The sequence below is a fragment of the Mobula hypostoma genome, chromosome 15, assembly GCF_963921235.1.
Source record: "Mobula hypostoma chromosome 15, sMobHyp1.1, whole genome shotgun sequence".
Lineage (NCBI taxonomy): Eukaryota > Metazoa > Chordata > Chondrichthyes > Myliobatiformes > Myliobatidae > Mobula > Mobula hypostoma.
Window position 1 is genome coordinate 25049401 of NC_086111.1, and position 24358 is coordinate 25073758.

Below are 24358 nucleotides of genomic sequence, written 5' to 3' on the forward strand. Positions count from 1 at the left end.
AATTGGCCTAAGGAGGAGGAAAAAACACTACTAGGGTGTACAGTATTAATTGGAACTTGTGTATGCTCATGTTACTAACTATTTGAACTAATCAGCATAGATTTGCAGTGGGTCGCTAATGCCTTACTACCATAGAATCCAAACTCTTGGGATCCTTTGTAGAATTTCGGAAGTGATTCAACTGAAAATGCAAATTGAAATCTTGGTTGGGTCTGCTGTAAAGATTTTGTGGTAATTTTACAGGCAAATCTTGGACTAAAATCAGTTTACATGATTAAATCTTGTCTTTTAGTATCCTTGTTAAAATATGAAAATTAAATTTCTTGGATATATTTTGTATGAAGTGGGAAAAGTAACATTTGTAGTTTGATTAATGTCAATGTAAGGAATTGAATGGGAATTAAAGACTGTCTCGAGGTTTTGTTTGAGATGAAGGAAGAATTTGAATTTATTTAGAATATTGAATGAAAAGCTGAGGCAAGTTGAAAAGCTGACTAGCGGTGACAAGGGTTTGAGTAAGTTTTGGCAGATATAGATGACTTTGCTGTGAAGTTTCTACATTTTGGAAGGGTGCATGCATTTAATCTATATGTATTGTATATTTAATTCTGTTGCACAGGATGGTCCTTTAGATGAAAATTTCATACTTTCGCTTTGGTGAACTTGCACACTCCAACAGTGGACTGATTCCACAACCTACTGATTCACTTTTCAAGACTTGAACTCATGTTTCTGATATCTATCTTTCTATTTTTGTTTATTATTTTGTTTTTTATTTGAACAATTTATCATCTTTTGCACATTTTCTAAAAAGCAAGACTTTCAGGGTAGTAATCTCTGGATTGCTGCCTGTGTCACATGCCAGTGAAGGTAAGAATAGGATGATATGGCAGGTGAATCCATGGCTGAAGAATTGGTGCAGGGAGCAAGGTTTCAGGTTTCTGGATCGTTGGGATCCTTTCTGGGGAAGGTATGACCTGTACAAAAAGGACAGGTTACACCTGAACCTGATGGGGACCAATATCCTTGCGGGTTGGTTTGCTAGAGTGGTTGGGGAGGGTTTAAACTAATTTGGCAGGGGGTGGGGGCCAAAGTGATAGGGCTGAAGATAAGGCATTTGTATATAACTAGATGCAGTGTGTCGTGAGACTGAGGAAAGACAGGCAGATTATTGGGCAGAATTGCAGTCAATAGGATGAGTTGCAACATAAAAAGCGAACAAAATATAAAGGGCAAATACAGGACTGGAGATGTTATATTTGAACATGTGCAGAGTATGGAATAAGGTAGATGAACTTGTAGTGCAGTTAAAGATTACCAGGTATGATGTTCTGGACATCACTGATTCATGGCTGGCAGAAGATCATATAGGACAGGCAGCTAGGCAGAGGGGGTGGGGTGGCTCTGGTTTAAAAAAAGAAATCAAATCCTTAGAAAGGCATGACATAGGATCAGTAGATGTAGAGTCCTTGTGGGTTAAGATATTGCAAGGGTAACAAGACCCTGATGGGAGTTATATGCAGGCCTCCAATCAGTAGCCAGGATGTGGGCTACAAATTACAGCAGGAGATAGAAAGGTATGTAGAAACAGCAATGTTGTGATAATCTTGGAGGATTTCAATATGCAGCTAGCTTGGGAAAATAAGGTTGGTGCTGAATCCCAAGATAGGGAATTTATAGAATGTTTATGCGATGGTTTTTTAGGGCAGCTTGTGGTTGAACCCACTATGGGAATTGGGAATGGTAATTCTGGATCGAGTGTTATATAATGACCAAAATTTGATGAGGGAGCTTAAGGTAAAGGCACCTGTAGGAGGCAGTGATCATAATATGATAGAATTCACCATGCTGTTTGAGAAGGAGAAGCAAACTTGGATGTGTCAGTAAAGGGAATTACAGAGGCATGAGAGAGGAGCTGGCTAAAGTTGATTGCAAGGGGGACCTTAGCAAGGATGACAGCAAAATGGCAATGGCTGGAGATTCTGGGGGCAATTCAGCAGGTACAGGATAGATACATACCAAAGATGAAATATTTTAAAGAGAGTGTGAAGCAACCATGGCTGACAAGGGAAGTAAGTAAGACAGTATAAAAACTAAAGAGAGGGCACATAATAGAGCAAATATTAGTGGGAATAAGAGGATTGCGAAGCTTTTGAAAACTAACAAGGTAACTAAAAAATCAATAAAGAGGAAAAAGATGAAATAGAAAGGTTAGCTAGCCAATATGAGAGGATACAAAGTTTATCAGCTATATAAAGAGTAAAAGAGACGAGTGGATATCGAACCACTGGAAAATGATGCTGGAGAGGTAGTAATGGGAGCAAAGAAATGGCAGACGTCCAGAAATATGAGTGTGTAGGGGCAGAAGTGAGTGGTGTTCCATTAAAGAAAGAAGTGCTCGGGAAACTGAAGAGTCTGACGGTCAATAAGTCACCTGGACTAGATCCCAGGGTTCCGAAAGAGGTAGCTGAAGAGATTGTGGAGGCATTAGTAATGATCTTTCAAGAATCAATAGATTCTGGAATGGTTCCAAAGGACTGGAAATTTGCAAATGTCTCCCCACTCTTCAAGAAGGGAGGGAGGCAGAGGAAAGGAAATTTGTAGGCCTGTTAGCCTGACTACAGTGGTTGAAAAGATGCTGGAGTCTATTATTAACGATGATGTTTCAGGGTACTTAGAAGTGCATGATAAAATAGGCTAAAGTCATCATGGTTTTCTAAAGGAGAAATCTTTGAGGAAATAATAGGCAGAATAGACAAAAGAGTGTTAGTGGATGTTGTTTATTTCGATTTTCAGAAGGCCTTTGCCAAGATGCCACACATGAGGCTGCTTAAAAGGATGAGAGCCCATGGTATTGCAGGAGAGGTACTTGCATGGATAGAAGACTGGCTGACGGGCAGGAAGCAAAGAGTGTGAATAAAGGGAGCCTTTTCTGATTGGCTGCTGGTGACTAGTGGTATGCTGCAGAACTGGTATTGGAACCACTTATCTTCACGTTATATGTCAATGATAATTGATGGCTTTGCGGCCAAGTTTGCGGATGATGCAAACGTGGGTGAAGGGGCAGGTAGTGTTGAGGAAGCAGGGAGGCTGCAGAAGGACTTAGACTGGGAGAATGGTCAAGGAAGTGGCAAGTGGAATATAATGCAGGGAAATGCATGGTCATACACTTCAGAAGAAATACAGGCATGGACTATTTTCTAAATGGGGAGAAAATTCAAAAATTAGAGGTTGAAAGGGCTTGGGAAGTCTTGTGCTGGATTCCCTAAAGATTAACTTGCAGGTTGGGTCGGTTGTAAAGAAGTAATTGCAATGTTAGCATTCATTGTGGGAAGACTAGAATATAAAAGCATGGATATAATGCTGAGGCTTTATAAGACATTAGTCAGACTGCACTTGGAGTTTTGTGAGCAGCTTTGGGCCCCTTATTTAAGAAAGGATGTGCTGATGTTTGAGAAAGTTGAGAGAAGATTCATGAGAATGACCCTAGGAATGAAAGGGTTAACATACGGCGGGGTGTTTGATGGCTCTCAGCCTGTTCTCGCTGGAGTTTAGAAGAATAAAGGGGATCTCATTGAAACAGAAGACTGCAACTAGCGGGGCACTGTCTACACCACCCCGAGCTACCTGCCGGCATAGTCATCATGTGGGAGCCCAAGCATGGGAGGATAAACCCTAGGCGCCCTCCCAAGAGTATGGTCAACACGCTCCTGGAAGATAGCAGCGCGGCTAATGTAGATGAACTGAACACACTGATGAGGGAGGGAGAGGGAGAAGTGGAGAGTCCGTCATCGTGCCTGACGCCGCCCCCCTAGGCCTGAGTTGACGTAGTAGTAGTAGCATTGAATCTTCTTGAACATTGAAAGACCTATTGGAGTGCACGTGGAGAGGATATTTGCTATAGTGGGGGAGTTCAGGACCTGAGGGCTCAGCTTTAAAATTGAGGGATGTCCATTTAGAACAGAAATGAAGAAAAATTTCTTTAGCCAGGTGGCGGCTGTGCAGGCCAAGGCATTGAATGTATTTAAGGCAGAGGTTCTTGATTAGTCAGGGTGTCAAAGGTTCTGGGGTATAGGCAGAAGAGTTCAGAGACATAATTTATCAGCCATGAAGGAATGGTAAAGCAGACTCAATGGCAGAATGGTGTAATTCTAATGTCTTATGGTCCGTCTTTGTGTGGAGATTTTCATTGATTCTGTTTTTTTATTTACTGTGAATACCCACAAGAAAATTAATCTCATGTATGTACTTCGATAATAAATTTACTTTGAATTTTGTGAAAACAGTTTTGCAAAAAAAAAAGCAATAATTGAAATGAGTGTTAGTCATATAATATAGCATTTGATCAGTATGGTTGTAATTTTAAAAATTTTAACTGAGTATGGTGGTTAAAAATCATCTGAGCATGATTACAGTACCATGATGTTTCCCATTGTCAGACAGATGTTTTGTTTAGAAGGTAAAAGGAGAGCCCAGTATCCAGGGTGCAGCATTGTTTCAGAGGCACCGTAACTATAATTACAAGGCACATTAACTGTGTCGTCAGGATGTAGGATGGTTGGTTATCCCCTCATGCATCATCTTGGTAAACTCTAGTTTTACTGGAACTTATCTAAGAGGTGATTCCTTTATATAAAAAAATAAACTGAATAAAATGCTTTATTACAACAATTCAACTTGCCACGTTCCTTTAGTATTATAATTTCCAGATAAAAGTTTAATTTGATAAATTATGTATTTATTGAGATTTAATTTATGACTTTTAATTTATTTAATGTATTAATTTATGAAGATATTTTTGTACAAAATTTCAAATGGCTTTACCAACTGGGGAAATGCCTGGAAAATTGCTGTCCTTTCCCAACTAAACTCATTAATGGTTAAAAATGAATTATTTATGTATATTGAGTGTTTTATGCTGACTTGGAAAAGGAATGTCAGATTGATGAGGATGGTGTGAATGGCAGTTCTGTGGGTGAGAGGCCAGACTGGTTCAAACTCACAGATAGATGACAGCTTGGATAACCATATGTTATAACAAGTTGTGTGCAGAAGAGCATCTCTAGGTGCACACCACATCAAACCTTGGTGTGGATGGGCTACAGCAACAAAAATCCTGACCGGGTTCCACTCCTGCACCAAATAAAGTAGCTACTGAATGTATAGCTAATTGTTACCAAAAAAGCTACATCTTCAAATAACTTACATTTTTGTTTTATCTTTTTAGATATCACTCTGCAATGGCTAATTCAGCATTCAAAATCTAGAAGGAGCTGAAATTTAATGCGAAAACCAATGTGTAAACAGCCACTGTCCTTCACTCATTATTCATTCTTCCTGGGATAACAAGCAGAAATACACTATTCTGAATATATTGAAATACTTAAAGTCCCTTGTGACGCATACCGTTGAAAAGTATGTTCTCATTGTGAGACAAACTTGCTTTACAAATGCTGTTATATAAAAATCATGATTGAGACAAATGTTGAAGTCAGTGATATAAAAGCACAAGGAAGAGCCAATGAAAATAATCATGCTTATTACTCAGCCTCGTGTTTGGAGTCAGCAGTATCACAAGTAATTTTTTTTTATATAGCTTTTATTGATCTCACACTATTAATGTCCTTACAAATGGCGTTATGGAGCATGTCGTGTTGCATCCCTCTGTGTTGGTGCTGTAGATATTTCAGTGTCACTAGGATTTTTTTTAAAAATGTTTACTGTCTCTGTATTTAAGACATGAACTTTTTTCAACAAGTAGCATATGTATGTTGTAGTTTGGGGCCATCACTTAAGTTTACTCAAGCTTTAATTGAAATTTATACTTTGGGTGTGCTGGTTGAATACACTGCTTCAACATTAAGAGTCTTGGCACTATTGGGCAACGTGAACTTCCTGTAAACGTGCATGCAAAACTTCCAATTATAAGATTGTAAATATTATGTGGAATTAGTTTACTTTTCTATTTAGTTGACTTGTGAATAATTGTGCTCTCCTCTCACTTCTGTTGAAATAAATGGAGTTAATGAGGGCATATTGTTGTCATGTCATTTGTTCAAGTATTTTCGATGAGGTGCAATGAAAATATGTTCAAGGGTAACTTTTAAAAATAGGGAACATTTGTATCAAAGGTCCCTGCTGTGTAATTTAATTTGAGTTTAATTTAACTCGTTTTTTTTTTAAGACTTGAGTTTTCCCTCCTTAGTTGAGCCGTTTTGAATATCCTGGTTTAAAATGACCAGTAGTGACATAGGAGCAGAATTAGACCATTTGGCCTGTCAACTGTGCTTTGAAATTCCATCATGGCTGATTTATTATCCTACTCAACCCCATTCTTTTGTCCTTCTGTAACCCTGGACACCCCTACTAATCAAGAACCTATCAATCTCTGTTTTAAATACATCCAATAACTGGGCCTCCACAGCTGATGGTAGCAATGAATTTCATGGATTCACTATCTTCTGGAAAAGAAATTCCCCCTGATCTCTGTTCAAAATGGTGTCCTTGTGCTCTGAGGCTGCAGCCTCCTGTCCAAGACACTCCCACTTTTGGAAGCTTTCCTTTCCAGATCTCCACAATTGATCATACAATCCCATTTACTGTAAATTGCTGCACAGTGTTGAACATTAGACCCAAGTAATCCCAAACCGCACTTGTGGATATGAATGAAGTTAGATCAAATTATGTACTTAAACTTGACAAAGCCTGAGTGCCAGATTTCCCATTGACTGCTGGAACTGAGCTAACGGATGTTGATCTCAGAAGTAAAATAATTAAACTGAAGTTGGTCTGGTTCTTCAGCTACCATCTATAGTTTTACAGCTCTTGGACTTGACTACATTTAAAATGACTTCAATAGCTCAGTTACCTGTAGGTCACCAGCTGAAGGTCATTAATGCTGGATTAACATGATTACATGTCTTTGCAACAAAATCTGGGCATACTAAATACAGCAAATACCCTAGACTGCCAGAAAAGTAACATACCAGCTTGCATCTTCTGGATGATGCTTAGAGCTACTGTGAAAGGTAGCAAAACTTAGTATGTATCATTTTGGGCAAAATGTGTATTTTAAATTCTGAAAAGATTCTGCACCATTGTGATTCTGCCCATGATATCTGGGTTGAAAATTTGGGTGTGAATCCTAGAGTTCTTGACATTTTGGCACCAAAATCGGAGTGCTGATGACAGCTATTGTCATTAGAATTAAGCATTTACTATTTAATTTAGCTGCGTGTTTAACATTTGTGTGCAATTATTTTGAAGGGCATAACTGATGCAATTAACTGTTTCTGATTGTATAATGTACCAACGGTATCACGAAAATCTAAGTCAAGTGAGTGTCAAATCTTTTTGTTTTAAAAAGAATAAAAACTGGCTTCTATCTGCGGATTGTCTGATCAAAGTATTCTAATCTCAAGGTGGGTAAATAATCATTATCTTAAACTCAGTGAAACACTTTTTTAAAAAAAAGTATTATGGAGCTGGATGACAACATCTGAGAAGTATCAGTCCTGAGGAAGGGTTTTGGCCCAAATGTCAGCTGTTTATTTCCCTCCACAGATGCTGTTTGACCTGCTGAGTTCCCCCAGCATTTTGTGCATTGCTACTGAAGTGTCTTGAGTTTCATATAGATTAGAGTAAGGCAATATACTTATCAAACAAGATTTTTAAAATATTCATTCCTGATCACTGAATCCGAGTTACTGCAGGGGAACATTTAAAATAATCCCAGAAAGCTGCTCTATCTGTTTAATCATATTTTGAACAGGGAGATGAAAGGGGATGTTGATTAATAATAACCTTCAGTCTCATTGGAAATGCTTTTCTGTATTCCATGGATTTAATCATTGTAATGTCGTGGCAGATAATCACATGATCAATTGTTCAGAAACAAGCAATTCCTAAGTGTTAAATGAGGGATTAGGACTTTACATGAATGTTCATTGCTTGAAATACCGTACTTTAAATCCACGCAAGTGTCTTTGGCCCTCTGCTTACAGTATTATCCACATCTGGTACTTCAGTGTCATTGTAAATACAAAACCTGAGTTGCTGTAGTGAGATCTGCGTGAATATGATCACAGCTGCAATCATTTAATCTTTCATGTTAATAGTTTGTTTGTGTGTGTGTGTGTGTGTGTGTGTGTGTGTGTGTGTGTGTGGGGGGGGGGGTGGTGGTGGTGGTTTTAACTTTAAGCTAACAAACTCATTCCTGTGAAGGAAGGCTGAAAAGTTATGTCATTACTGGAAAAGGTACCAAAAATTAAGAGGATTTTATTAAAGGGTTTGAATTATAAGGACAGGCTAGGATATTTTCCTCTGAGGGGTGGCTTTATGGAGGTTTATAAAATTCACGGGAGGCATAGTAGGTGTAAATAACCTAGGGTTCCTTATTGCTGTTATGTGAAGCGGCCGATCATGGTCTTTCCATGTCAGGATTGTTCTTGACAATTTTTTTCTACAAAGGGTGACCTGCAGGCCAGCGGAGAGAAGAAACGCCTTAAACTTCCTTTGGTGGAGACGCATCTCCACCCCGCCAACCCCTAGGGTCGGGGCGTCTAAAACAAGAGTACATGGTTTAAAGCGAGAGGGGAAAGATTTAAAAGGCACTTGAGTGACAACTTTTTACATAGCAGCTGTGTGCATATGGAATGAGCAGCTGGAGGCCTCGTTAAAGAATATGAACACTTAGACATTGCCTATCGGTTTATTGGTGTAGGTTTGTGAGGACCGAAAGTGGTTAACAACTTTGGAAATTAAGGACACGGCTATATAGAACCTTAAAATTGAGATCTGTAAATAATGAGTCTGTGTTTAATTAATAAGCATTTAAAAATCAACTCACTTGACTTCACCTCAGTAAATTGCGATTTCGGCTACACCGCCTGAGTGGAAACAAGTGCAATGACTTCTTCATTACTAATGAAAGATGATTTCCGCAATATTAACCATGTTTGAAAATTCCTCTTCCTGGCCTCCAGTCATGTAATTGGACTGTCAGCATGCGTAAGCGTGCCGAGTTTGGGCACGTCCCGCAGCAGCAGGTATGTGTACAAAGGTGAGTGACGTCAGCAATTACCTGCTTCCCATTGGCCAGAAGGGGTGGGGGCGCCTTGATTTTAAATTGACTGGAACACAGGCCAATCCATGTTTAACGCGTCAGCATTCCGGCCAATCGGCAGGTGGTGGGAAGGCGGGGCGAGCGGCAGGAGGGCGGATGCTGGGCCTGCTAGGGGTCGGGCCCTCCGAGCAATGCTGTTGTGGTGTTGTTGATCCGATAATGCAATGGCGCTCGATAGTGCTGGGCCTCTTGCTGTTGAGGCTGGGTCTCCACCTCACGCTCTGGTTCCTCTTCGGCTTCGGGCCCAGCCTCGGATTCTACCAGAGCTTCGTGCCCTTTCGTTTCAGCTTCAGTATGGTGCGGCAGTCCGAGGGTCAGGCTGAGGCCCAAACCGCCAAGAAGCCGTCTTGGTTCGACCAGACTTGGGTGCGGGGACAGACTCCGGGTGGCCACTCCCTGGCAAGAGGGGACCCGATGGTGTGTAAAAGACAGTCTCCTTCTGCTTCCCGGCCTGCTGGGCCTGGCTACAATTTCCTGGATAGTTTTGGGGAGTACAGCCGCAAGTACAGCGCCTTTCCCGAGCCGCAGCGTCGCCGCATGAAGGAGGCCGCCCTGCGCATGTTCTACTTCGGCTATGAGAACTACATGGAGCACGCCTTCCCACAGGACGAGCTCAATCCCATCGACTGCCAGGGCAGGGGTCCTGATCGGGATAACCCGTAAGTCTGGAGGGCGTGGGCTGGGCAGTGGTCCGGAGAGGGTAAGGGTGATGTGTATGCTTAAGAGAAAGTGTAGAAGACGGGTTGGGTGAGCGGTTTCTGGGGAATACAGAATGAGATGAGCTAATACCTTGAGAAAATGGGGACGAGGTAGGTGATTGGGAATGATGTGTGGGGTGAGTTCAGGGGAGGATGAGATGGCAGGGCAGGTGTCTACGGAAAGGATGAGAGTGGTGTGGGTGGATGTCCAGGGAGGACAGGGTGAGTTGGGCAATTGTTTAAAACGGTACTTGAGGATCTGGGAAGCACAGATGGAATGGGGAGGAGTCTAGGGAGGAGTCGGGGTAGCCATATGGCTGAGGAGAGTTGGGAAGATAACCTACAAGATGGGGAAGGCGAATGGGTTAGGATGAGGTGAGAGCAGTCATGGTGAGGAAGTAGTGGAAGGCATCCTTGAATTTGATGGTGAGAGGTTTAAGGCGGGCGAGCTATAAAGTGGAGTATGATCATAATCAGTTTGGACTAGGAATGATGAGACTTGGCAGGAGTGAAGTAAATGTGATGGGTTGTGCATTGCTTGTGATGAGTTAGAGTTTTTGGGTACGTTGGACTAACAAATATTTTCAGAGTTATTAAAAATCTTTCTGAATAGGAGAAAACTTCTCCTTAGTCAAAGTAGACATCTTGTTAGCATCTTTTTTTTATCTTTTATTATCCATAAAGTGTTTTAATTGCTTTTCAATATTCCACGAAAGAAATTTGTAGGGATTAAATTCTAAGATCTCATAAACACAGAATGAATTACATGCTTTGTATTGTCATTTTACATCTGATAAAGGGCAAGTGAATAGCATTCCTAGTATTATCCATAGTTTTTTCTTTTGGATACTGATGTTTCTGCAGGTCATATAGATTTGATTTTAGAACTACAGTTGTCTATACTTGAGTTATTAATTACAATTTCAAAATTTGTAGTGTTACGTATTAGGTTGTTAGAAAAGGGCCAAGTAAATGTTTGCAGAAAACAGTACCAAAACAAAATAATGTAATTGCTGGAAATAACAGAAGATGAATAAAGGAGATGAAAGGACTTGTGGAGATGGAGGTAACTTTAACAGTTGTAGTGAACTGAATGAAATACAGATAAAAATTTGAAAATGAGATCCTCCGTTGGTCGTAGTTGACCATGGATATTGTGCCCAAGCTGTCTATGTGATATGCAAGCCAGGGCAGAGACAGTTACAGTTTGGCACCAACAGAGGCACAGGAGTCAGCCAATCAGCATTGAACTCGATGTAGGACTGCCTGAGGGACTCCATTTTTGGATTTTTACTCAGGGTTCACTCCCGAAGCTGTATCAATAAGTCGTTATAGCTCCAAGGCAGCGGAGGCTTGAGATCAGAGTTTTCCTTCTAGATGAGCTACCAACCATGGTTGATGAATCCCATTTGCCTGAAAGATTGGAAATAGGTTGGTTAAATTCAGATTGGTAGATAGTTACCAGTAGTCATCATGTGTTTAGGTTAAACATGAGATTCTACAGATGCTGGAATTCTTGAGCAACACACAAAATCCTGGAGAAATTCGGGAAGTCAGACAGCATCTACAAAGGGGAATGAACAGTTGATGTTTTGGGTTAATACCCTTCGTCTGGATTGGAAAGGAAGGGGAACCATCCAGAATAAGAAATGTGGGGAGGGAGTATAAACTGGTAGGTGTTAGGTGAGACCTGGGAAGGGGGATGAAGTAAGAAGCTGGGAGGGAGGAATCTGTTTTAGTTGGAATCAAAAGGGAGGGTGGCATTTCAATGTGACTTCTCATTGCCATTCTGACAAGTCTGGCCATGGCCACCTTTACTGCCATGATGAGGCCAAACTCAGGCTGGAGGAGCAACATTTCATTACTTGTGGGTTGCCTCCAACTTTATGGCATGAACATCGATTTCTCGAGCTTCCAGTAATTTCTCCCCTTCCTTCCTTCTCTTTTTCCATTTCCTATTCTGGTTACACTCTAATCCCTTTACTTCTTACTTGCCCATAATCTCGCTCTGGTTCGCCTCCTCCTTCCCCTTTTTTATCATGGAATACAGTGTCCTCTCTTCTGAGAGTCCTTCCACCCTTTATTTCTTCTGTCTCCCCTCCCAGCTTCTTATTTCATCCCTCCTGTTCTGCCTACTCACTTTCCCAAGAAGATTGTAAGTGGTGTGATATATCAAAGCATGGTTATGAACTTTAGAAAGTAGAGCAAAATGCTGTCCTTGAATAAACATTTTTAAATTATCAGTGTTATACAGGTATCTTGGCGCATTGGTTCATAAAACACAACAAATGTTTTCAGTGCATCCTGCAGTTAGAGAATATTTAGTTTGTTAATTTCTTGAGCACTAAGGGAATCACACAGAAAGGTGGACAATGTGTAAGCTCATACAGACATAGTCTACAGCCATCATCTATTTCTATTTTGAAATGCTCAGTAAGTCAACTATTAGCCATGGAGAGAGAAACATAAATTAACTTTCATGTCAATGACCTCTTATTTTAATTGAAAGAAGTTAGTTTTACTAGATAGCTGATACTGATATTATCGCTTTTGTGGTCAGTAAACCCCAACGTTCACCTTAGTTTGCATGAATGCGTCATTTGGTTCTTACCACATTATTTGAAAGAGAAAAATGCAAATTTCTTTCACATACTAAAAAAATACAAAATCTATAAATATGAGTTGACTGGGCTAGGTGCACTATGATATGGGAGCAAATATTTGCAGCTAGGCTTTTGTGCAGTAGATGCTGCAAAGAATTTTAATGTTTTTGTTAGAAAATATTACTTTTACTCAATTCAGCATCCTGGATGTCAGTTTTTTTAAACCTGTGTTGTTCTTTATTAAAGTTCAAGTTTAATTATCATTCAACCATACATGATTACCCATGAATATAGCCAAAGAAAATAGCTTTACTCTGGGGCCAAGGTGCAAAACACATTAACACGAGATTCTGCAGGTTCTGGAATTCCAAAGCAATACACACAAAATCCTGAAGGAACTCAGCAGGTCAGGAAAAGAATAAACAATCGACATTTTGGGCCAAGTCGCTTCTTCAGGACCAAGAAGGAAGGGGGAAGATACCAGAATAAAAAGGTGGGGGGGAGCGGAAGGAGGATAGGTTAGAAGGTAATAGGTGAAGCCTGGTGGATAGGAAAGCTAACGGGCTGGAGAGGAAGGAATCTGATAGGAGAGATGGGTGGACCATAGGAGAAAGGAAAGGAGGAAGGGACCCAGGGGGAGATGATAGGCAGGTGAGAAGAGATAAAGGGCTAGAGAGATAGGAATAGAAGAGGGGAAGGGGAAATTTTTTTTACAGGATGGAAAATTCAATATTCATGTAGGCTACTTAGATGGAATATGAGGTGTTGCTCCTCCATCTGGAGAGTGGCCTCATCATGGCAGAAGAGGAGGTCATGAACTAACATTTTGGGATGGGAATGGGGAAAGAAATTAAAATGCTTGGCCAATAGGTATTTCTGCTTTTGACGGATGGAGTGGAGGTGCTCGATAAAGTGGTCTCCCAACTTGCGCTGGGTCTCACCAATGTAGGAGGACACATGAGGAGCATCGGATACACTAGATGACCCCAGCAAATTTGCAGGTGAACTGCTGCCTCACCTGGAAGGACTGTGTAGAGCCCAGTAAGCTGGCAGGTAATGCACAGTACAAGGCAGGTAGAGCACATATAAGGTATCAGTAAAATAGAATCATGCAAAAATATAATCCAAGATCAAGTCTCATGAATGTTGCGGCAATCTGCAGTAGAACAGGATACGGCTCGTCTTCTGCTAAGCAAACACGGTGCGGGGGGGGGGGAGGTGGCGGCAGCACCAACTCCAGCTTGGATGCCACGCCACATTGCTTGTGGTGGAGCACACTGACTCCGACATCTCTTTCTTGAGCGGAGCTAAACAGGTGATACCCCAGCTTGGCCTCTTGTCCTCTCAATAACCAAGGCCACGCAACTCCCCCTCTGTCTACCGATGAGTTGGTGAATCAGACTTGCAGTATTCTACATTATTGATGTTCAACAGGGTCTTGCAATCAAAAGATGATCACTGGCTGTTAGACTGCACACTAACTCTTGTCTGATGCAGGCAGCAGCATGATTTGTACCAAGTCCAGTTTCTTCACCAATGACCAGCTCACTGATGGGCTAGAACTGCAGTACTTAAAGTTCTTAATGTCCAGAAGGGTCTTGCCAATCATAAAAATTACATTTATATAAAAAAAAGACTACAACACCTTTCATCAAAGTTGCTGGTGAACGCAGCAGGTCAGGCAGCATCTCTAGGAAGAGGTGCAGTCGACGTTTCAGGCCGAGACCCTTTGTCAGGACCGTTAGTCTTAACGAAGGGTCTCGGCCTGAAACGTCGACTGCACCTCTTCCTAGAGATGCTGCCTGACCTGCTGCGTTCACCAGCAACTTTGATGTGTGTTGCTTGAATTTCCAGCATCTGCAGAATTCCTCGTGTTTGCGGCTATAACTCCTTTGGTTGGCCTCAAAAAAACCATTGCGATGGAAAGTGACGCCATCTTACTGAATGTCAAATGAGTTCTGGCAATATAAATCAATTTTTTTTAAAAAGTCTAATTTCATCTGAAATAATCTAATGTTGTCCTCTGCATTATGCAGTCTGTCCTTGGGTTATGAACACGCAGTATATGGACATCCACACATATTGACAAACTTCCATAAATGTTATTCACTTCAAGTAAAACCAATCTTGGAAAACATACTTGTTTGCATTTAAAATCCTAACAGTTGGGCATCTTGTCATATAAGAATACAGGCTGCCAGTTTCATTACAGGTGGTCACTTAAGAGAGTAGTTTTGGAAGTTGATTAGCAAGTGTTTCCATTGATACCTGTATAATAGTATATTAATGACTTGGATGAGGGAATTAAATGCAGCATCTCCAAGTTTGCGGATGACACGAAGCTGGGTGGCAGTGTTAGCTGTGAGGAGGATGCTAAGAGGATGCAGAGTGACTTGGATAGGTTGGGTGAGTGGGCAAATTCATGGCAGATGCAATTTAATGTGGATAAATGTGAAGTTATCCACTTTGGTGGCAAAAATAGGAAAACAGATTATTATCTGAATGGTGGCCGATTAGAAAAAGGGGAGGTGCAACGAGACCTGGGTGTCATTATACACCAGTCATTGAAAGTGGGCATGCAGGTACAGCAGGCGGTGAAAAAGGCGAATGGTATGCTGGCATTTATAGCGAGAGGATTCAAGTACAGGAGCAGGGAGGTACTACTGCAGTTGTACAAGGCCTTGGTGAGACCACACCTGGAGTATTGTGTGCAGTTTTGGTCCCCTAATCTGAGGAAAGACATCCTTGCCATAGAGGGAGTACAAAGAAGGTTCACCAGATTGATTCCTGGGATGGCAGGACTTACATATGAAGAAAGACTGGATGAACTGGGCTTGTACTCGTTGGAATTTAGAAGATTGAGGGGGGATCTGATTGAAACGTATAAAATCCTAAAGGGATTGGACAGGCTAGATGCAGGAAGATTGTTCCCGATGTTGGGGAAGTCCAGAACAAGGGGTCACAGTTTGAGGATAAAGGGGAAGCCTTTTAGGACTGAGATGAGGAAAAACTTCTTCACACAGAGAGTGGTGAATCTGTGGAATTCTCTGCCACAGGAAACAGTTGAGGCCAGTTCATTGGCTATATTTAAGAGGGAGTTAGATATGGCCCTTGTGGCTACGGGTTCAGGGGGTATGGAGGGAAGGCTGGGGCGGGGTTCTGAGTTGGATGATCAGCCATGATCATAATAAATGGCGGTGTAGGCTCGAAGGGCCGAATGGCCTACTCCTGCACCTATTTTCTATGTTTCTATGTAAACATTGTAACATTCAACTTCACTATAAACACCAATGATTCAACCTCATCAAAGTCAGCCATTGAGTGGGACATCCAATTCTGTACCATTATAACGAGGTAGAAGGCAATAAATTTTCACTTTAATTTGCCCGCTTCAATACCATTCATTACAAAACCATGAAGGTGTGGTTACCATAGCAAATGATTTTGTTTATATTCCTAAGTTTGGATAAAGTCAACAATCTAGAAATCTGGAATCTGCTTTTATTGAAGTTGCAAAAAGACAGTGACTGGTTTCAATTGTTTTTCTAATTATTAAGCCTATTTTGGCATATTTAATTCAATTAATTTTCTCCCCATGATTCCATCAGAACTAAGGAGATTTATTCTCTTGCAACTTTTTGTGTGCATCATTTTTTAAGATCTCCTATTATGTGCTGGCAATTGGCCTTACCATTATCTTGTCGAATTCGAGAAACTAAGTAAGATATGATTATATGTTAACTGTCAATGGCATTCTTTTGTTTTGCAAAAAGTTAAAAATGGTACGTTTTAAGGTTTAAATGAATGAAGCCATCCATTAGCAAAAAAATAAGCATAAGGAATATTTACTTGTTTACTTAGTGATAAAGTGCAGAGTAAGCCCTTCAAGCTATGCTGGTCCAGCAACCCTGACAAACCCAGTTAATCCTGACCTCATCACAGGACAATTTACAATGACCAATTAACCCACTTAGATTGTGGGAAGAAACCGGATGACTCAGAGAAAACCCACGGGACGACGTGCGGAGACTTTACCGAACGGCACCAGTATTGCACTCTGAACTCTGGAATGCCCTGAGCTGTCATAGTGTTTTACTCACCACTATGCTACCGTGACATGGTTTTGGTGGATTGCTGGCTAAATGAGAAGAATTTACACAGATTGAGTTTGGTGAAATGGTTCTTGTTGAGCATAGATACTAATAATCCTTTGTAGCCCAGTTCTGTGCTCAGTATACAAAGTCTGGGATACAGCAGGTTAGAACTTAAAAAAAATATATATTTTCTATTAAGATTTTATGCTGTTACTGAGAGATATAAATCCATCCTCTGAGTCACCCCCCCACCCTGGACATTTTTGTTTTTCCCAAGTTCTGATGGCCCTCTCATCCCTTTACCTCCATGACTGTAATGATCTGCCATTCATCTCCCTCTGGTTCCACAACCTCTCCTTTTCTCCGTGGTCTACAGCCGCCTTCTCTCAGATTCCTCCTTTAGCTCTTTACCTATCACCTCCCAGCTTTTCACATCAAACCATCCTCCCCCAGATACTCACTTTCTCCCTCACCTGGTCTCAGATATCACCTTCCAGCTTGTATTCCAACCACCACTAGGCTTCTATCCTCCTCCTTTCCAGTCCTGATGAAGAGTCTCAGCCTGAAGTCTTGACTGTTTATTCCCCTCCATAGATGCTACCTAACCTGCTGAGTTCCTCCAGTGTAATGAGCAAAACGTTTCCATTGGAAAGTTTTGTTCATTATTGTTTTTGCAGCAGTAAATATAGGCTTAAAATATCATTTAACCAAATTAATAATTGGAATGCATGTGGAGATTTTAGAATATTTAAATTATTAAGTTATGCTCGTTAAGTTATGTAATATATTTCTTTCCTAGAAGAGATACTACTTAAAATTCAGGCAAAGTTACAAAGTATACTTTGTTCATTATTTGATGATAGTAGTGGTTCATGGACAAGATAGTGATATGAATGGTTTAAAGTTGTGAAGAAGTAGGAAACCTCACAACAGGAAATGCTGGAAGCATTCAATAAGTTGGTCAGAATCTATGGAGTGAATAAATGTGTTTACTTCTCAAGTGCAGACCTTTCATAAAATCTCCCATCTGAAGAATGATCCACATCTAATTTGCTGATTTTGTTGGTCTCTTTCTTTCCAGTGCTTACTGTTTTATTTCTTATTATTGATTTAGTTCTTTTCAAACCCACAACTGGAACGTTACCACAGAGCAACAGTAATTATTATTGACCATGTGCCATAACTTGAAAACCTAACTTTACACTGCCACATGTTGCTGTAAAGCAGTTGTATCAGGCAGCTATAGTAAAAAGCCTCAACAATTTGTTTGCAGTTCTACCGCAGGAAAGCAGCAAGCATTTGACTTCATTAAGGCACTTGTAGCTTGCATTTTAGTTCCATGTGAACCATGTGTGTTCTAATAGTGACCCTAAAGAACTCTCAAACCTCACATCGAGTGGTGTATATTATTGAATTGGGATACGTTTTACAAATTACTTTAAATTCATATCTTTATAGTTTAAGTTATTGCTGTTAGGCAACCTAATGAATTTATGCATGTCTTCAAGCACAAGTTATTAAATTTGCAGTTTAAAACCTTGTGTACAATTTCTTGTGTCCATTTTGCTCATTCTGAATGGGATCTGGTAACATTTTACTAGATCCCATTCACCATGATTGTAACAGAGTTCTCTTCTTCCATGTTAAAGATCTTTTATTCCTCTCTCTAACTTTACCCCCACCCCAATCTCTGAAGCACTTGCCGTGGCATTAGTGTATTTAGGTAACAGAAATGGACTTCATGCAGTTAAATGTCTTTTTAGTTGATAAATGACTCTGTGAACTAATTGAACATAGTGGACACAGCACTCTCTGTGTCACTTTAATACCAGCAGGGAGTTTTGATAATTTGGGTATCTCCATGAACATTTAATCAGATTTACAATAGATTCCAGTTAATTGGGACGCATTGGGACCAATACATTTTGGCTGGCACAATTAAGTGGCTGCCACAATTCAGAGGTACATTTAATATCAGAGAAATGTATACAATATACATCCTGAAATTCTTTTCTTCGCAAACATCCATGAGAACAGAGGAGTACCCCAAAGAATGAATGACAGTTAAGAACTCCAAAGCTCCCCAGCTCCCCCCTCCCATGTGTAAGCAGCAGCAAAGCAATGATCCGCCCTCCACCGAGCACTCAAGCGTACAGCAAAGCATCAGTAAAGACACAGACTTGCAGTACCCCAAAGATTATTTGTTCACCCAGTAATTAGGCATACCACAGTCTCTGTCTCTCTCCTTAACAAGAGAAAAAGAGGTCTCTCTATTTCATGGCGAGAGAGGAGACATTACAACCAACTCGTTGATTTATGATGTTAAAAGGTGAGGCTTTATGGAAACAGACATGCAAAGACAAACTGCCGTTTAACTGAGTAACAGATTTTGTACTTAAATGAAATACAAGTCAAATTAGAGCATTACAAATCCTACTACAGTACTATAAAGCTGTATATTTAGTTCCTAATATATATTGATGGAGGAATTAATCCAGTGTACGTTGCTGTGTTCTTTTGATTGCAAATGAACAAAATCGGTGCAGGTAATGGACTGCCTTCTTACAATGCATCTTCTGAATCTTCATGTTTATTATAACATTCAGGATGATTTCCCATACCTTCAAATTCTTTGTGGTCCCTAACTTGTTGAAGAAGTGAAATTGTTTCATTTGCACTCCCGGCTGTTTCTGGCATCTCCAAGTCTGAGTACTTGAAACTACAGTGAGCAAAACAGTTCTGAATTGTCTTACAACTTACTTCTTACTATCAGTGACAAAAAACACTGGTGTTTGAAAAGAGCCACATGTAACTGATGCAATTTAAAAAGTGTTTGCTTTAAGCACTGTGTAGTGTTTAACGGTCACATTCGTGCATATGGCTGACACTAGTTAGAAGCAGTTCAGTAAAAGTCTCCTGTCCCAATTTAAACAGCATAGTGTCCCAAACAAATGGAGGGAATCCTGGCTATTTTCTTGATTAGTTTTTGTATTTTAAGAGTAGTTCCAAATAAGCAGCTGCCCTGATTAACTGATGGCCCAATTAACCGGTATCCACTGTATTTCCATTCTAATCCCAATTTGAGTTATTTTGCTTTTGGAACTTGTAATTAATTTTGTTTTCCTTCTAGTTCAAACATAAACATTAATGATGTCCTTGGGAACTATTCTTTAACACTGATCGATGCACTTGATACCCTGGCGGTGAGTGACAGATGTTTGATTTAATAATTACTTTGCTCTGTGGGACTTTTCATTTTTATTGTGCATTCACCTTAGTTTTCCAATTTTCTTTGTTTTCCAGATACATTTTATACAGAATTTTATTGATATAGTTGTATGGAAAAACTATACTTCACACTTTATTATCATGAATTAAACTAGTACCATATGGAAAAAAACATTTGCTGGAAATCTATAAAGAAACATAAAATAGATGTACTGAGCAAGTCAGATAGCATCTGGAGGGGAAAAACACATTTAACGTTACACCTGTTGAAAAGGCATCAACTTGAAATGTTGAAAGTAAATTTACTACTTACAATGCAATAAAATCAATGAAAACCTACACACCCAGACTGACAAACAACCAATGTCGAAAAGAAAAAAATGTGCTCATTGCTTGGAAGGGCTTTGCCTGTGATGGACTGGGCTGTGTCCTCCACTTTTTGTGGGCTTTTTCTGTTCATGGGCACTGTCGGTTCCATAACAGGCTATAATGCAATATTAGGTTAGGATACAATAGTACTTCCTTCTCTCTCCAAACATGCTGACTGACTTACTGAATACTCAAAGCATTTCCGTTTTTGCTTTCTATTAGAAACTTGTATATTATCACAGACCTAAATAGGTTAATAGTTTGTGTTTGCATGGAAGTTCTTATGTGTTTAGTGATGATGTTTTGTTTATTGAATCCATAACATGATTAAAACTGCAGAATCCTGCTCTGTGATGAAGTTCCACATATGTAAACAATGATTTCACTGGCTTAAATGCTTGTGGGCTAATAATGTTTCTAATTGTAATCGGTGATGGGCAAAAAACTGCTGGAAACAATGAGTGTGTGGTGCCAGCCATTACTGGTGGGTGGAAGTGCCTGTTTATTACAGAGGAGAGATGGGAGCTAAGATTTAGCTCGCTCAGTCCAATTGATCGATGATTTGCATTACTCTTGCAGGAATGCAAAATTGCGAAGTTTACTTTTGTCTATTCATTAAAATTAATTGCATTTCCTATCATTTCTAAGTTTGTATCAATGATGAGTTAATCTTAGATTGCTATTTGTCACTGGTAATTAATGTCATAAAGATAGTGATAATTGCATTTTTTTATTCTGCCAAGGTATTCAATTTTGATGCCCAGAAAGGGAATGATTAAAACTCTGGCGACTTCTGTAGGAGTTATTTATATGCTCTAATAGGTTTTAAATATATTCTTTAGTTATAATGGCAGCGTTTTTGCATTGAGTTTTGCCGTCCAACTTTCGGTTTGTGACCAGACTAATGCTTAGTAGTAGATCCTAGATTAGTATATTTTGAAAACAATGCTATTCAAATAGTATATCAATTAATGCAAGAAAATTGCTAGATTGTGTAGTTCTTGCAAACATCATATCTACCATACCACATACATTAATTAATTTCAATTGTTGCATTTAATGTCAGAGAAATGTATGCAATATACATCCTGAAATACTTTTTCTACACAAACATCCACGAAAACAGAGGAGTGCCCCAAAGAATGAATGACAGTTAAATGTAGAACCCCAAAGCCCCCCCAGCTCCCCCCTTCCACACACAAGCAGCAACAAGTCAGCGACTCTCCCTCCCCCCACCAGCCAAAAAACATTGGCGCCCCCCCCCCCCACCAGGTACTCAGGCATGCAGCAAAGCATCAATAAAGACAGACTTGCAGTGCCCCAAAGACTACTCACTCACCTTTTGAGTAGTCGCTACTCAAAGACTTGTACAAAAATTTACAGACTCAGCTGGCTGACAAATTTTTTTAAAATTAAGTTCTAACTTTTTTGTCTCCCTTTACCTATTTTAAGCCTTAATTTCTCGTTCATCCCAATATTAGACATTATTAGGATTATAGGATAGGCAATTGGACTGGCTATTCAGTGTTCAGTTGTGGAGAAAAATATGATGCAATATGACAGTTGAAGTAAAAATTCTAATTTTTGATGATTGCTACAATTATGTTAATTCAGTGATTTCAAGGCTAGAAAGCAGGTCTAAGTTAACTGGATTAAAAAAAAAGTGTATGAGGACATAATGCAGTGCATCTTGAAGAGATGCTGTATATATTTAAGTTTAATTGAGTATCTTTCTTTGTGTTTTATGAAGTATTTATTGTGTAAACCTGTAAGTGTTGATGGTCTCTAACGCAAAGGATTAGTACTAAATTTGCAGGATTAGGGACAACTTTGGCAAATTTACCATAAGTAAGCCTGATTATATATGGATTAAAATTGACCATGTAACTGGAGTATATAACTTGATTTACTGACGGACTCTTTATCCAGTTGCTATATATTTTTTTTGTCAGCCCACACACACAGGAACTGGAAAGTGCCACTGAATGCTTAACTGCAAATACTCAAAATGCAGATGTTCCCCCCCATTTTGAGAAGTATTTTGATCATAGGGCTTTGTTATAACCTATGTGCTTTGTTACACTGAAGGTTTGTTTGTCCCATTATAGTGTTTCAAATAAAGGCTGAGTTGGCTTATGTTATCACTTCTGAACATGTAGTGCGTTCGCGGTAGTTATTTTCTTTTATGGTTAATCGCAGAGTTCATTTGTAGTCACCCTGTTTGGGAGTCATTTTGATCTCTGTTAATAATTAGATATGTCTGATTAGTTTTGTATTTTCCACTAGTGTGAAGTGAAAAACAAGTTTGCCTTGTTTATCGTTGCTCTGCTTGGCATTGACTATTGTAATTTCTGATAACTTAGAAAAATAGTTTGAAGCTTTGAGGCAAATTGTCCCTAGCAATACAGCATACTGTGAAATGAAATTAAGTTAAATGGTTTGATAGAATGAATTTGAAGTGGCAGTATGTACAGTGGAGTGGGATAGTTAAAAAGCGACATGCTTGTGGGTTTCAGGTGCAAGATGAGTGGTTTCTGACTGCAGCTGTTTTCCAGTGCAAATCTGATAATTGACATCATAGTTTTGAATCAGTCAGGTTGTAATGCCTGCCATAAACAATTGAGTGGATTTCAACTTTGTGCTTTATCTCCAAGATTGAAAGAGTAAAATATTTGTTACACCTAGAAAATGACATGGCAGTATTAAAAGTAGTTCTCCCAAATGTGTTACGCTTGCAAATCTTCCTCACAGAAATCCTTAATTAAAAGCATATTTATCTAAATGAAATTAGTCATAAGTCAGTAATTATGACCTTGCGAATGTTGATTCAAAAAAACTATTACTTGGAATAATTAGACCTAATTGTTACTTGTATTCAATCTTTGAATCTCTGTTAATTCATTGAGTGTAAACATGCTGCTCAAAAAACAAATGTTGTGAATTCTGAAATGTGAAATAAAAACAGGACATGTTGGAAACATGCAGGTCAGATAGTATTTGTGGAGAAAGAAGTAAAGGTAATGTTTTGGGTTGATCTCTTGTTGAATGGCTTAATTGTGAAAACAGTGTTAATCATAATTAGTTCAATATTTGTAGTTACATAAGAAAAAAGAGCAAGAGTGGGCTACTTTGCCCCTTGTGTTTCCCCAGCAATTGCATAAGATGGTGGCTGATGTTTTTTACCGCCGTACCATTTTCCTCTGCTAAGCCTATGGCTTGAATCCCTAACCATCTAAAACTGTATCAGTCTCTGTGTTGAATGTACCAAGCAGCTGGTGCTTTATGTTCAAAGGATTCATTACCCTTGGGTGAAGCAGCTTGTTCTCATCATGGTTGACCCCTTACTTTGAGATAATGACACCTGGTGTCAGGTACTCTTGCCAGGTAAAACATCTACTTTGCCAAGCCCTTTTAAAAAAAAATCTGTGTTTTGTTAAGAGCGGCCCTCTCTCTTATTGAGTGCTTCTCACAGCTTTTAATGGGATTAAAAAATCTCAAGAATCAAGCAGCTTGTTATTGTGGTTATTACATAATCATAGGGTGCGTACTTTGTTACATGGAAATTCTAGTGCCTTTAATGGAAATGTGACAGTTTTGTTGGTACATATTTACTAATTCATCTGCTTTGTAAATGCTTTGTTACTTTGTTCCTGTGCCTTCAGAGGCCCTCAGAAATAATATCATTCCCTGTTGCAGAAGACAACTGTGGAAACGTTATTAAATTTATATGAATTTAATGGGGTAATCGAGAACCTTTAATAAGTGAAGTATCAGCGAGGCAAGGTAATGCTGGTGTTCACATAGGGCAGGACGGTGTAGGTTCTGTATCAAGACTGTTCATCAGAAAAATGCTATCTTTCAGTCACGCCATGAAGATCAGGTAATCATAGTGGCTTTAAATAGCAGTTGTGGGGTTCTCCACGTATGGTTGCAATGTTTGAAACTTCTCATTAGGAGCATTCTTGAAATTACACTATGCTCAGTTAGGAATCTGAATGCTTGGTAGATAATTTTAAATTCTCAGACATGTAAATGAAGCTTGTGGCATTTTCAACAGGCTGACAACCGAGGGCACCTTTGCTCAGTACCATAGTAGTGACGGTGTGATTGGCTGCTTTAGGGATAAACTATTTTCTGTCATTGCCATAGATCATTAAATGATTCATTAATTCCAAAAAAAAATTCCATAAATTTTGTCATTTGTTTGTCAGGAATGCACAAGAGTAAAGAAAGCTTTTAAGT

General features: G+C 39.6%; 2 protein-coding genes and 1 long non-coding RNA gene across 4 annotated transcripts in view; 2 read left to right on the forward strand and 1 right to left on the reverse strand.

Moving 5' to 3' along the window:
• Positions 1-6051, forward strand: part of LOC134356762 (ADP-ribosylation factor-like protein 8B-A) — a 56279-nt gene extending 50228 nt beyond the window's left edge. The window contains exon 7 of the mRNA XM_063067866.1: positions 5228-6051. Within this exon, the coding sequence (XP_062923936.1) occupies positions 5228-5277 (50 nt within the window). The 3' untranslated portion in view covers positions 5278-6051. The remainder of the gene's footprint in view (positions 1-5227) is intronic.
• LOC134356764 (uncharacterized) overlaps positions 1-8880 on the reverse strand; it is a 34365-nt gene extending 25485 nt beyond the window's left edge. The window contains exon 1 of the long non-coding RNA XR_010020421.1: positions 8849-8880. This is a non-coding gene — a long non-coding RNA (uncharacterized LOC134356764). The remainder of the gene's footprint in view (positions 1-8848) is intronic.
• A 324-nt stretch (positions 8881-9204) lies between these two features.
• edem1 (ER degradation enhancer, mannosidase alpha-like 1) overlaps positions 9205-24358 on the forward strand; it is a 41322-nt gene continuing 26168 nt past the window's right edge. For both annotated transcript variants that reach the window (XR_010020422.1, XM_063067867.1), the window contains exons 1-2: positions 9205-9783; positions 19650-19722. Coding sequence is in view for 1 of the 2 variants with exons in the window: in XM_063067867.1 (XP_062923937.1) it covers positions 9221-9783; positions 19650-19722 (636 nt within the window). In the remaining variant the exon portion in view is untranslated. The remainder of the gene's footprint in view (positions 9784-19649; positions 19723-24358) is intronic.